General features: G+C 50.5%; 1 protein-coding gene across 2 annotated transcripts in view; it reads right to left on the reverse strand.

The window, feature by feature from the left end:
- Positions 1-1,790: 1,790 nt before the first annotated feature.
- The window catches only part of ACAD10 (acyl-CoA dehydrogenase family member 10), a 96,683-nt gene continuing 83,353 nt past the window's right edge, over positions 1,791-15,120 (reverse strand). For both annotated transcript variants that reach the window (XM_075323714.1, XM_075323723.1), the window contains exons 19-21: positions 5,245-5,388; positions 4,357-4,434; positions 1,791-2,123 (exon numbers count right to left, since the gene is read on the reverse strand). In XM_075323714.1, coding sequence (XP_075179829.1) covers positions 1,989-2,123; positions 4,357-4,434; positions 5,245-5,388 — 357 coding nt within the window. In that variant the 3' untranslated portion in view covers positions 1,791-1,988. The remainder of the gene's footprint in view (positions 2,124-4,356; positions 4,435-5,244; positions 5,389-15,120) is intronic.

A 15,120-nucleotide genomic window follows, 5' to 3' on the forward strand; every position in this document is an offset into this window, starting at 1 on the left:
GGTGTCAGAAACTTGACGGGACGTCGACAGATCCCAGAGGTCACAGAGACCGGGGGTCATGGAGCGGAGAACAGCGGTTTGCAATAGCGAAAACTCACAGGCACTATTGCCAACAAAAAGGTATTTGAGAGAAACATTGTTTCTCAATATAATATCGATCTAGACAATAAAAATTATGGGTGAACAACCCTTTTAAATGTTTGCCAAAAAACTGATACACAAGCAAAATCCAAGTTTATCATTCAAAAATAAACTCAATAATTTTTTTTTATTCATAGAAATCAATAAAATATTGCATATTGTCAAAAGTCAAAATTATTCAATGTCAGTTTGATCCAATTAGAATAACATAGAAAAATCCATGATTTAAACACAAAAGAGTAAATTTAAGAGTGTAGTTCTTTTTCTGAGGCACTTAATGATATCAGAGGAAAGGCAGCAATGACAGAATACAGAAGCAAACACCAAGTACTTTCTCCTACAATTGTAGGCCTTCCATTGTTTAATTTTAGACAAGCAGACTTCAAATTCTATTTATTCTGTCTTTTTGGTAGTGCTCCATTATTGTGACCATTATGGCATTTTTACCCTGTATATTTAAAGAATATTGCTAGAATATAAATATATTACTTGTGCTGCATTCACATATCCCATGTCACTGGCCGATTACAGATAGATGTACAGACTCTCCACGTGTCTCCTGATCCGAACTTGACAGCCTTATAGACATACAGGAGACTTGTGGACACTCTGAGCATCTCGGTCCATACACGGCACATGACAAGTGGATGCGTTAAAGGGAACCTGTCATCAGAAATTTCGCCCAAAAGCTAAAAGATTCCCCCTCTGCAGCTCCTGGGCTGCATTCTATAAAGGTCCCTGTTATGATTGTGGCCACTTTCTGACCTAAAAAAAGTGTTTATAAAGTTGTACCTTTTTTGCTTCTGATTCTGTAAATCCGTCACGGGGGCGGGCTGCCTGATGGCCGTTATTCTGGCCCCTGGTCCTGTATGCCGCCCCCATCGCTGATTACAATAATGCTGGACGCCGCCCCCTGCTCCATCCATCGCCGCGCATGCCCAGTGCCCATCTCTCGGGGATGAGCACTGTGCCTAGCGTCACCGCTGGTGACGTGCACACAGGGTTAAGATTATGGGCGGTGCTGTGATGTTTATTCCTAAGCAACCGCCCATAATCGCGGGGCCGCGCTTTCCCCCTCGGCCTGCTTCGTTCTGCGCAAGCGCGCTGCTGCAGACCCCCACGTCACCTCCTTCCCATCTGCCCCGAGGCAGGAAATAGATGGGAGGAGCGCGGAGCAGGGACTACACCGATCAGGAGGAGACGCGGAGATCAGATTACCGGCGAATACAGTAAAAAAAAAACACAAACAAACATTGACACATTGTGTTCTGTGTAGTGAACATCATTAAACGTTTTTTTTTTTGTTTTTTTATCTTAATCCTAACCCTGCGTGCACGTCACCAGTGGTGACGCTAGGCACAGTGCTCATCCCCGAGAGATGGGCACTGGGCATGCGCGGCGATGGATGGAGCAGGGGGCGGCGTCCAGCATTATTGTAATCAGCGATGGGGGCGGCATACAGGACCAGGGGCCAGAATAACGGCCATCAGGCAGCCCGCCCCCGTGACGGATTTACAGAATCAGAAGCAAAAAAGGTACAACTTTATAAACACTTTTTTTAGGTCAGAAAGTGGCCACAATCATAACAGGGACCTTTATAGAATGCAGCCCAGGAGCTGCAGAGGGGGAATCTTTTAGCTTTTGGGCGAAATTTCTGATGACAGGTTCCCTTTAATGCTGCATGAGTATAATAAACAAGGCAAACTAGAATACCCCCAAAAAAGTCAATCTCTCTGATTATTGTCCATTTGCGTATCGTAATAAACAACCCAACCTTACTGTCGTGATTTCATTACAAATTAACCAGACAAAAAAAGATTTTTCCATTCAATAATTAAACACAGGTTCTAATGTTTTAGTTCTATTTTAGCCACAGCAGCTCTGTGAACTTCATCAGGTCCGTCGGCCAAGCGCAAGGCCCGTGCCCAGGCATGAAACTGAGCAAGTGGGAAGTCATTGCTGAGTCCTGCAGCCCCGAAAGCCTGAGGGTAAATAAATTAAAGGTAAATAAGTCATGCAACCAAAGAAAATAATGCACAAGGTAAATGTTTGTTTGGTAGCAGACAGGTTCCCTTGTAGAGATCCTAAAACTGTTGTCAGCAGCGCATCTCTTTGTGTAAACAATAGATGCTGATGACAATATGTAGACTGTATGGGGAATGAACAATTGAACATTTAGCATTGTCTGAGTAAAAGGCAAATGGAGGATAATCCAGCTTCACAGGTTTGCAGTCTTCTTTATTAGATTAAGCTGGTGTCACACATAACGACAACGACGTCGCTGAAACATCACCATATTCTGTGACGTAGCAGCGACCATAGATGATGGTTAGTAAGCTGTCAAACATGTTATATAAAGCAGCGACGGAGCAGCGATCATAGCGACGTCGACGGTCGTTGTGTGGTTTCAGACATATCACTGCACGACGAGTCAGACTTTGATAGAGACGTGGTTTTAACCCCTAGACATGGTTTGCGTTGCCTCTTTTCACGCCCCTCTGTTCCTATTGGTGATCGCTACAAGCGCTTTGCGTTGCCTTTCTTCACGCCCCTCTGTTCCGATTGAGCATCACTACAGCGTCGCCTGATTGGGTGACCGTATCAAACAAAGGACGACGCAGTAACGCTGTTGTAACCACCAATCGGAGTCGTAGGGGCGTTGCAAAATAGACCACAAAAACATGCCCTTATCCTGCCTTCAGTCCTACATCACTGTTTTCAGCGTCGTAGCGATGGTCGCTGCTGTGGTGTCAAACACAAGGATGCAGCGCTTATCAGCATGGCGCAGCGGGATAACAGCGATCAAAAAATGACCTGGAACATTCAGGAGCGAGCAACGATTTCGCAGCAGGGGTCTGATCGTTGTTATGTGTCACACACAGCGACGTCGCTGTTGAGGTCGCTGCTACGTCACAGAATATGGTGACGTTGCAGCGACGTCGTTGTCGTTATGTGTGACACCAGCTTTAGACTAAAAATTAGTGAGATACATAGCCAGTGTCTGCAGTAACATACTACACGTTTCGGCTGTCACAGCAAATGGTTTAAAGGGGGATGTTCACTCCTTGGACAACCTCTACTACTTCTCCTTGTTCGACACCATAAAAACAAGCATATACTCTCTTCAGTGCGGCCGCGGTTCCAGTGATGTCTGACGCCATGTTCCCAGGGCTCACATGACATTATGGCACGCGAGCCCTGCAACCAATCAATGTCTACCATCTGTCTTCCCACCTTCGTACATTTGAGCAGGATGTGAGCACTGTGCTGACTTCCTGCTCAAACATCTGAACGCGGGGTGAGGAATCAAGCTGGCGCTGATTGGTCATAATGTCATGTGAGCCCGGGGAACAGAGCATCAGACATCGCTGGAACTGTGACAACAGCGGAGCGGAGTATAGGCTTATTTAGGTGAAGAGGGGGCAATGAGAAGGGGTTTTCTAAGTAGTGGACAACCCCTTTAAATGTGGTTCTGCTTCACATTAGCAGCTCTACTGGGATGTTTTACATCTCTAAAGCAGCTATTGCAAAAGTAATTTATTTAACACTTTCATCATATATCATTGGCAATTCTTTGAACAAATAATGCAATCAGATTATTTAAAAATTCAATTTCCTCCCATGTTCACTTTCCTCCTATGTTAGGAAGAACATATATTGATAATCACTACTTTTCCGTATTTTGTTGATATAACACGATAAAACACTTTTGGAACGAAATAACAAAGGGTTGATGGGTCAGTCATGAACAAATTAAGTTCATCCAGGTACATCCAGTAGATGCCCAAAAAAACAAGCGGAGCAGTGTTCCCAATTAACTCAAGAAGAAAAGGGCTTTACAGGTAACAAAAAAAGATCCCGTTTTCACCTTCCTGTAAGAGGGGTACTCTTAGGGTTAAGACCTCTGAACACGATACAGATGTCTCCATGTGTCCAACTCTGTCTAAAGAATATGAAATGCAAATTGGCGAGCCTGATCCAATGAACAACAGTAGTTTTAAATGTCGTGTTAGAAGATGAATAAGGAGTCAAACAGATTAAATAGGGAATTTTTGAGAAAGATCTGAAAAATGTCTAAATCAGGGCCATGGTGTGTGTAGGCTTTTAGCTTAGTGCCCCTCTCCTAGGGACAGCAGCCTTTATCCATTGTCTTTTGTGTCCCCCACTGTCATGACCAAAGAATATAATTTCACATTGCTAAGAGTTATTTTTTACCTGAATTGCTCGGTCAACAACATTTTGAGCCATAGCTGGGGCGACCATTTTAATTAAAGCAATTTCCAAAGCAGCTTCCTGGAAAAAGATATAAAACAAATAAGTTGAATGAAACTATAAAATAAACGGAACAGATTACTAATTCACGTGGTTTGTCATTTTGATACAACTTCACACATCTAATTATACCTTTTAATTATCGGTCTAAAACACTGTTTGCTACTCGCAGAAAGGGTGGAGCCTTGAAGGAGGTGTGGCTTAGCTGGATAAGGGGCATAACTTAAAAATAGGACAACGTATGCCAACATTTAGGTACAAAAAAAAAAAAAAAAAGCTAAAAGTGTTGGCGAAAAGATAGAGTAGTGTCTAAAGTTGAAGCAAATTTTTCTTTGAGGCTAAAACACTTAAAAAATTAAAACATTTTTCCAAATGGCAAGATGCTACCCCCCACCCCCGCCGCTTTTTTCCTTTTTTTTGGTTGTGTCATTGATCCCCCTGTGTGGGGAAATCGTTATGCATTGAATTTTATGTTATTTGGTGGTTAACAGTTAACATTTTCAATAAAACATTTTTTGAAACTAAAATTAATCAATTGAGCCTGTGATCACATCTGTGTTGGGGGCGCCTTTTAGAATCCCTATTTGGTAAAACGAAAGTCAGTGGTCATGTTCGGTATTAATGGTCCTTGTTATGTGAAAGGTTTGTCACAGGTTTATTTCTGGTTTTCTGCTCTGATGGCAAAACAGGACAGAAAACCAGAAATCATAATGGAGAGCTAAACTCAGCCTTATACAATACTTGCAGTAGATTCCCGTTATGAAGTACACGCATTTTGCCAATCTACAAAGCTAGGAAACCAGAAAGCTTAGTTTGATTCTAAGAAATTACCTTATTGCCTACAGTATCCATAAGATGGGCAGCTTTAAGCACCAACAATCTCGCCTGATCAATTTCAGCTCTGGATCTGGCAATATCTGCCAAGATAGTCCCTTGTTCCGCCAAAGGTTTGCCAAAAGCTATTCTTGATTTTACCTTTGATAAAGAAGAATACAAGTACTTGAAGTTGGGAGAATAGATGCAGCTTTGAGTTTTGTTAGTCAAGTTATAAAAAAGGTAGAAATGTAATAACTGTCTTTACTATGAATATATACTGGATATATGAAAAATTCAATATTGGACTCCTCATCACTGACAGCCAGATTGGTTTGTCAGTCTCCGCAAGGAGAAAAGTTTTCCCCTTAGACCCCACTTTTTGTTCTCATAAAGCCAGATCAGACCTCATACTTTGCACCGACAAGGGACAATCATCCCGAAAGACCGTGTCTTCAAATTAAGACTCTGATCTGGCATAAATCCTAGGTCATATGAAAAGGCTCGTTAAAGAGCCTCTTTTGACTTTTAGGATTGCTACTTCCAATATGTCGCACTAGATTTCGTCTCCTTCCTCCCTGAAGAGGCAATTTGAATAGTGATGAGCAGGCATATTGATATATTGTAATTTAAGGGGAAATGTTTCTCCTTGTGGAGAGTGACATACCTGGCATGCTAGTGCATACCTCCCAACTTTTAAAGAAGGAAGAGGGACAAAGTTTGCGGCAAATTTTTAGGCCACGCCCCCTAACCACACCCATTTCACAGTCACGCCCATATCCACTCCCCATCCACACCCATTCAGCATGGACACGCAGGCAGCCGGCGGGCCTCCAGCATGGACACGCAGGCAGCCGGCGGGCCTCCAGCAGGGACACGCAGGCAGCCGGCGGGCCTCCAGCATGGACACGCAGGCAGCCGGCGGGCCTCCAGCATGGACACGCAGGCAGCCGGCGGGCCTCCAGCATGGACACGCAGGCAGCCGGCGGGCCTCCAGCATGGACACGCAGGCAGCCGGCGGGCCTCCAGCATGGACACGCAGGCAGCCGGCGGGCCTCCAGCATGGACACGCAGGCAGCCGGCGGGCCTCCAGCATGGACACGCAGGCAGCCGGCGGGCCTCCAGCATGGACACGCAGGCAGCCTGCGGGCCTCCAGCATGGACACGCAGGCAGCCGGCGGGCCTCCAGCATGGACACGCAGGCAGCCGGCGGGCCTCCAGCACGGAGAGGCAGGCAGCCGGCGGGCCTCCAGCACGGAGAGGCAGGCAGCCGGCGGGCCCCAAGCACGGAGACGCAGGCAGCCGGCGGGCTTCCAGCACGGAGACGCAGGGAGCCGGCGGGCCTCCAGCACGGAGACGCAGGGAGCCACAGTGAGGCGGCCGGTCGCCCGCACAGTGAGGCGGCGGGCCGCCCGCACAGACAGGCGACGGGCCGCCCGCACAGACAGGCGACGGGCCGCCCGCACAGACAGGCGACGGGCCGCCCGCACAGACAGGCGACGGGCCGCCCGCACAGACAGGCGACGGGCCGCCCGCACAGACAGGCGACGGGCCGCCCGCACAGACAGGCGACGGGCCGCCCGCACAGACAGGCGACGGGCCGCCCGCACAGACAGGCGACGGGCCGCCCGCACAGACAGGCGACGGGCCGCCCGCACAGACAGGCGACGGGCCGCCCGCACAGACAGGCGACGGGCCGCCCGCACAGACAGGCGACGGGCCGCCCGCACAGACAGGCGACGGGCCGCCCGCACAGACAGGCGACGGGCCGCCCGCACAGACAGGCGACGGGCCGCCCGCACAGACAGGCGACGGGCCGCCCGCACAAAGAGGCAGCCCGAACAGAGAGGCGGCTGGTCGCCTTCACAGACAGGCGGCCGGCCGCCCGCCTTCACAGACAGGCGGCCGGCCGCCCGCAGACAGGCGGCGGGGGGCGCCCGCACAGACAGGCGGCGGGAGGCGCTCGCACAGACAGGCGGCGGGGGGCGCCCGCACAGACAGGCGGCGGGGGGCGCCCGCACAGACAGGCGGCGGGGGGCGCCCGCACAGACAGGCGGCGGGCGGCGCCCGCACAGACAGGCGGCGGGGGGCGCCCGCACAGACAGGCGGCGGGGGGCGCCCGCACAGACAGGCGGCGGGGGGCGCCCGCACAGACAGGCGGCGGGGGGCGCCCGCACAGACAGGCGGCGGGGGGCGCCCGCACAGACAGGCGGCGGGGGGCGCCCGCACAGACAGGCGGCGGGGGGCGCCCGCACAGACAGGCGGCGGGGGGCGCCCGCACAGACAGGCGGCGGGGGGCGCCCGCACAGACAGGCGGCGGGGGGCGCCCACACAGACAGGCGGCCGGCCGACCGCACAGAGAGGCTCCGGCCGGGGGTGGGGGGGGGGAGGGAGGGGAATCAGCGCTGGGGAGATTCAGTTTACGTACCTTAGCAGCAGCACAGAGCAGACAGAGACTAGTTTCGGGCAGCGCGCTCCTCTCTGTTATGCCACGTCACGTGTTAGGATGGTAGGAGGGAAAAGCAGGGAGGCGGGGAGAGAGTGGGTGGGCGGAACCCGGGAGACGGCCGTCCCGCCCGTGGCAACGGGACAAACAATGCAAAGCGTGATAGTCCCGCTGTATCCGGGATGGTTGGGAGGTATGCTAGTGTGAGGAGACTTATAAGCCATGCAATGCTTCTCTTGGAAATTAAATATGCAAATTGCCTCTTCAGAGAGGAAAAGGACCTGAAGGCTGGTGCGTAGTCTAGTAGAATTGCTACCTCAAATAGATGGCACTAGATTTCAAGTTCTCTTCCTCTATAAAGGAAGCAATTCACATTACCTTACAATTACCATTACTAGATAAAAAAGAGAATTTTGTTACTTACCGTAAATTCTTTTTCTTATAGTTCCGTCATGGGAGACCCAGACCATGGGTGTATAGCTACTGCCTCCGGAGGACACACAAAGTACTACACTCAAAACGTGTAGCTCCTCCCTCCTAGCATATACACCCCCTGCTGGCCAGTCCTAGCCAGTTTAGTGCAAAAGCTGAAGGAGGACATCCACCCACAAGAAGAGACAGCGTAAAACCCGGAAGAACCGGAACCTCTGTCTACAACAATAACAGCCGGTGAAGACACACGGAACAAGAAACCTGCCAACAGGCAATAGGGAGGGTGCTGGGTCTCCCATGACGGAACTATAAGAAAAAGAATTTACGGTAAGTAACAAAATTCTCTTTTTCTTTATCGTTCCTATGGGAGACCCAGACCATGGGACGTTCTAAAGCAGTCCATGGGTGGGAATAAACAGACAACTGAGAAGCAGGCAAAACCTAACTTCACAAATGGGCGACAGACGCCGGAAAGATGCGTCTGCCCAAGCCCGCGTCTGCCAAAGCATGAGCATGCCTTGGGTAGTGCTTCGAAAAAGTATGCAGACTAATTCGAGCTGCAGTCTGACAGACCTACTGAGCCGTAGCCTGGTGCCTGAAAGCCCAAAAGGCACCGACAGGTCTGATCAAATGTGCTCTGATCCCCAGCGGGGAAGGCACTTGAGTACACTTGTAGGCCTCGGAAATGGCCGACCTAAGCCAACGAACCAGGGCCGGCTTAGATGCCGAGAGACCGCTACGCTGACTAGCAGTCAGCACCAGAGAGAGGTGCACCGCCTAATAACGGCGGTGCGAGACACATAGATCCGGAGCGCCCGCACCAGATCCAGGATATGCAACGCTTCCTCAAAGCGATGAACAGAAGCCGGACAAAAGGAAGGCAGGAAAATTGCCCCGGATAAGGTGGAAGCAATAACCACCTTAGGGAAAAAAAGTCCGGAGTCGGACGGAGACCACCTTGTCTTGATGCAAAAGACCAAAAAAGGGGGTGACTACGAGAGAGTGCAGCCAGAACTCTCTGGCGGGAAATTATAGCCACTAGAAAGACTACTTTCTGTGAAAGATGAAACAAAGAAACCTCCCTAAGAGGCGCAAAGGGGGGTTTCCGGGAACCGGGAGGACCGGATTAAGGTCCCAGGGCTCCATAGGCCGCCGGAAAGGCGGAATGATGTGAGATGCGCCCTTAAAAAGGAGCGCACCGGAGCCAGCCGGACGATACGCCGCTGGCACATACTGACAGAGCCGAGACCTGTCCCTTAATGAGGGATAGTCCTAGCTGTAGACCGGACTGTGGAAGGGACAGGAGGGTCGGCAAGGCCAAAAAGGTCAAAGGACACTTTGGAGCTCGAGTCATAGCGGAGATGACTTCAGGAAGGATACCAGAAGTCGCCAAGATCCAGGACTCAAGAGCTACGCCGTCAATCTGAGAATCCAGAATTCTGACGGAAAAAAACGGACCTTTTGAGAAAAGGTCTGGACGGTCCGGAAGATGCCATGGCAACCCAACGGACAGAAGGAGCAGGTCAGAAAACCAGGCCTGCCTGGGTCAGTCTGGAGTATGAGAATGACCCGACGGCCCCCTTTACTGATCTTGCGCAGGACTCTGGACAAGAGGTAGAGGGTGAAATACGTAAAGAGACGAAGCTGGGATCAAACATGAACCAGTGTGTCTACCGCAAAACCTGAGGATTGTGGACCACGGTTGGACAGCTGAAATAGTCTGCCTCGCAGTTTTCACATCTAGGATGTGGGCTGCGGATATGGTGGACTAGGAGTCCCTTGTCCACTGAAGAATGTTGAGCCGCCAAGATTGCCAGGCGGCTGAGTGTCCCGCCCTGGAAGTTGATGTAGGAAAACGCTGTCACGTTGTCCGACTGGACTCGAATGTGCCTAGCCGCCAACAGATGGTGAAGGCTTAGAGAGCTAGAAATACAGCTCTGATTTCCAGCACATTGATCCAGAGGGCTGATTCGGACAGAGTCCAAGTGCCCTGCGCTCCACGGTGGAGATATACTGCTCCCAAGGCGGAAAGACCAGCATCCTGGTGAGGATCACCCGGGACGGGGCCAGGAAGGAGCGTCCCTGAGACAGAGTGGCCGAAGCCACCACTGAAACGAGCCCCTGGTCAGTGGCGAAGCCACCACCCCGTGGAAAGAGGGAGTTCGCGTGTACAGCGGAAAACATCCAGTCTCAGAGGACGCAGGAGAAACTGGGCAAGGAATCGCTTCCATTGACGCCACCGTCTGACCAGCACCTGTATTTGGTGTCTGATAGAACGACGTCGACCGCCAGCGGAGGGACTACTGATCGACTAAGAGCAGCTTCACAAGTGCCGACAGAGTCTCGAATTGCGTCCCTGAGAACCTCTGGTTCGAAGTCAGAGTGGACTTGGACAGGATGACAAGCCACCCGAATAGGTTAGAGTGGCGAGAGTGAGCGAAGCACTGTGCTAAGAGTCTGCACTGGATGAAGCCCCGACAAGAAGGCCGTCCAGGGCAAAAGATCACTGCCAATCCCTAGGGGTGCAGGACCCTAATCACAGCTGCCCCAATGAGAATACTCGAGGGGCCGTGGCTAACCCCAAGGGAAGAGCCACGAATTGGACCACTCCGATTGCAGAACGTAGTCAACGCTGGTGTGAAACTGCGATTGACCCCTGCAGATAGGCATCTCTGATGCCGATGGCTGCTAGGGAATCTCCTTGGGTTCTTGATTGATCCGGTGAAAAGCACACGGAACAAGACCGAGACTCCATGTGAAAACGCCACACCTGACCATGCTTGAAAAGCTAAAGATCCAGGTCGGAAGGCACCGCCCTCTTCGGGGACTAGGAATAGATTTAAGCAAAAATCTCAGAACCGTTCCCAGTCGGGAACCGGTACAATTACTCCATTGGCCTGCAAGAAATGCCACGGCCTGTGAGAAGGTGGCGGCCTTGGAGCCGGGAGGAGTTGACAGAAAAAATCTGTTTGGCGGGTGGACAGAATTCCATCCTGTAGCCATGGGAGATATAAACCCGCCCCCACTGAACGGAGACATGTTAGAACCATACGTCGCCAAGTGGAGAGAGCCTGCCACCGACCAAGGAGGTTGTTGGCGTGGCTAAATAGCTCGGAGGAAGCTGACTCAGTGGCAGCATCTCCTGCGGTCTTCTGAAGACGCAGCTTCGAGCCATTTGGTTCTATGAACCTAGGCCGAGCTAGAGGACGATCAGATGGAGGAACGGAAACCACAACTGATTCCTGCCCTGGACAGGTTCCCTGGTTTAGCTTTGTGGCAAGGAAGAACTCTCCCCGCCAAGAGCTTCCTTAATTTCATCCAGTTGGTTCCGAAGAGGCTGGTCCCACCAAAGGGGAGCCCAGCAAGGAACCTCTATAGAGGCATCTGCCTTCCATTTCCGAAGCCACAGGAGCCTGCGGATAGCGAGGAAAGCAGCCAAGACCACCGCCGTGCGGTGTCCAGCATGGCAGACCTGGCATAGGATGAAAAGACTGAAGTCTGGAAGTTCCGGCAACCGTTTTGGGCATAGAGTCCCTGTGAGGGAATGCATCTCCTCCAGAGAAGCAGAGAAGGTACAAAAAACCGCACTGCTGTAAAGCTGAGGAGAACGAAGCTCCTGCCGCCCCCATACCGACTTGGCCAAAAGGACAACCGGGCGGACCGCAAAGCCTTAAGTGAGGAGCCATCAGCCACTGACATAACGGTCCGGGCTGAGCCACCTGAGGTGAATGAGCCCACTTTTTGACCACCATTGGTGGACAGGGGAAACACAGTCCTCAGAATCACGCTTCATGGGAAGCGACTGTCAGAGCGGACCCTGGGCTTGGTCACAGGGGCCTGAAAACTGGAGTGGTTAAGGAACACACGTTGTGTTCTCCTAGGTAAGGTAACTCCGGCGGATTGAGGTCCAGTACAAAATTAATGTACCGTGGGATCCTTATAGAGGTGCCGTCAGCCACTGATACAACTATCCGGGCTGAAAGTCTAGAGACCGGAGGGGCCACCCTTGGCGAATGAGTACACTCCTTGACCACCTCTGGTGGGAGGGGGAAACAGGCAGCAGAACCCCGCTTTGGGGTCTGCAGGACAGGCTGTGGGCTTGGACGCAGCGGGCTGAAAACTGGAGTGGTTAAGGAACACACTCCTCGTCCTGTTAAAGGTATACTGATGCCTTTCTGCCAGCGGGGAATACTCCCCTGATACAGGCGGATGGAGGTCCAGTACAAGTATAATGGACGCAATCCAATCATTCGCATCTACGTCACCTACGGATGGATCAATGTACATAAAGTAGCGTCCGAGCCCCTGGTAGAGACATCCTCCTCGTCCAGTGAATCAGCTCGTAATCGGAGCTGCGGGACGGGGAGGACAGGGGACCCTACGTCTCCCTGTCAGGAGGACGGGGTCTGAGCCCAGAAGGAGAGTCCTTTATGAGCTTTGCTGAGCGAGCTGAAGCAGAAAACGCCCTGAGAAGGGGGCTGCATGCTCAGCAGATGCCGGGACAGCCGACCCCTGGAAATAGGATTCCCCCAGGGGTCAGCCACCGAAACCGGAGCAGCTGGAGGGACCACTAATGAGCCTCCAAGCTGAGGGGCCACAGTGGTTATGAGCTCGGTACAGCCGTACGAGACTACCTGCAGTGGATAATAAAAACAGCCTGCAGCCTCGCTCTGTGAGACATGCTGCAGAGGTGGGGGCTCTGTCTAGAATGGCCCCCAGCATATATAAACAGATAAAATAAGCAGCTGCACAAACCGGAGGTTGTGGCTGCCAAATCGTTTAAACAGACATGTCTGTGACCTCTAGTCCCTCAGCCCAGGTCCCCACTTGTCACAATGTGGAATCTCTGTGCCTATGCAGGCACAGAGAACGCTGAGAAAATGGCGACCGGAGCGAGGAGAGGGGGCGGGGCCTACTCTGAGAGCGGCAAATGAGGTAGCCAGGGGAGGGAATCCTTCCTCAGTGAGGAGTGTCCCTTCCCTTGTGCTGCGCAGCCGCTGGGCGGAGCCACACTGTCCCTCTGCCTGACTGACATGCAGAGACAGTGGAAACCAAAACTAGGCCTCAGGCAAAGCCGGGGCCTAGAGTAAAACATGCGGCCGGCGTGCAGGCACCATCGGCGCAGTTCTCCAGTGAAAACTGGAGAACCGGCCGGAAACGCTTACACCAAACATAAAACACACTCCCCCAATAAATAAACATAAAGGACCCCTGGAAAGACCACTTTCTGTGGTAATAACGTCTCATATACTTAGCTTGTGAGACGCAGGTTGCCAGGTTCCTGGGGGGTGATAGCTCCGTCCAGCAGGATCCTGCAAAAGGGCTGCGGATGGAGACCGGTCTCCTGCAAAGCAGTGAGAACCGTGTTGGCTCCCACTTCAAGCCAGAGCCCCAGCATGGGATGGTGAAGGAGCGCGGCATGAGAAGGCTCCAGCCTTGGAAAATCAACCTTAACAGCACCGCCGACACAGTGGGGTGAGAAGGGACATGCCGGGAGTCCAGCTGGACCCGCTTTTCTTCCAAATCTTTGATCCAGAAGGAAAAATCAAAAATCAAAATCAGAGAATGCATGTGTGTGTGATCCTCCTGAAACACAAAGCATTGAACTGGCTAGGACTGGCTAGCAGGGGGTGTATATGCTAGGAGGGAGGAGCTACACGTTTTGAGTGTAGTACTTTGTGTGTCCTCCGGAGGCAGTAGCTATACACCCATGGTCTGGGTCTCCCATAGGAACGATAAAGAAAGGGACATGATGTCTGATTTATTTGGATTGAGCATGCACAATAACTCATTATGGCTGCTGAATTCAGCAGACATTCTATGGCAGGATTTAAATTAGATCTTTTTATTTAATTTGCTCCTTATCTCTCACCACAGATTTTCATCAATATGTATATAATACGTATCATTGTGAATTTGGAGTCTAGGCAGAATATGAATAATATGACAATTATTGTGGGTGTACTCAATTCTGGTGATTCAGGAGAAAAAACATGCCAACATCCAAGGTAGAATAAAATCAAGGATCTTTGTTGTGTCTTCTAAAATACAATAAACCATATCAAACATACAGGACAAAAGTAACCGTCTGATTATGCGTTTCGAGCCAGTAAAAGGAACCGTCTGATTACGTGTTTCGAGCCATTAAAAGGAACCGTCTGATTACGCGTTTCGAGCCATTAAAAGGAACCGTCTGATTACGCGTTTCAAGCCATTATGGCCCTTAGTTCTGGTGGTTGGTTAATTGACACATTTACTGCTTAGATATAGTATTGCACCTGTATGTTTGTATGATTGCTTGAAAAAGACCATAGAGGTTGAAACATTGTTGTATTTCACTCATATGCAGAAATAAAAAGACAGGTTATGGAATGATTATATAAACAGAAAACCAGAAAACCATGCTCAAGAAAATCCCGGGGGTCCTAAGTGTCTGAGGGCCACACGGGTAGCACAAACTCATGATTAAGCATAAACAAGGAGAACAGACAAGTTTTTAAAGTGCAAAGAATACATATTTATTCAGGGTGAAGGTGACAAAACTTGTGAGCATTAATAAAAATCTATAAAACCTGGACCACACCAGGGTTTGCATCCATGTAAGGACTAGATCGCAGTCATAGAAACAATCAAATGCATATATGCACTTAAATATTCTGTGTAGACAATAACACTATCTCATATGGGGCAGTGATGTAGTATGTCTGCCACATGTAAGGCTTTAAATAGCATGGAAACCACATATGATGATAGTGTATAACATTACAACAATATTATGACAAGAGCTGTGACCACATGGCACACAGGCCAGCAGTAATACTTTAATACATTTAAGGAGGTCCGGAGACTTTCCCACGTATAATATTGCTCCTACAATTCAGGAGTCGCACCCTTGGTAGCAAATAACACTATCTCATGTGTGGCCAAATTATAATATGTCTATCACATGTGAAGGTTAAATTGCCTAGAAGCTACACATGATTATAGTGTATACCGTTACAGCATATTATGGCAAA

This window comes from Anomaloglossus baeobatrachus, chromosome 1, assembly GCF_048569485.1.
Source record: "Anomaloglossus baeobatrachus isolate aAnoBae1 chromosome 1, aAnoBae1.hap1, whole genome shotgun sequence".
In the NCBI taxonomy this organism is placed as follows: Eukaryota; Metazoa; Chordata; class Amphibia; order Anura; family Aromobatidae; genus Anomaloglossus; species Anomaloglossus baeobatrachus.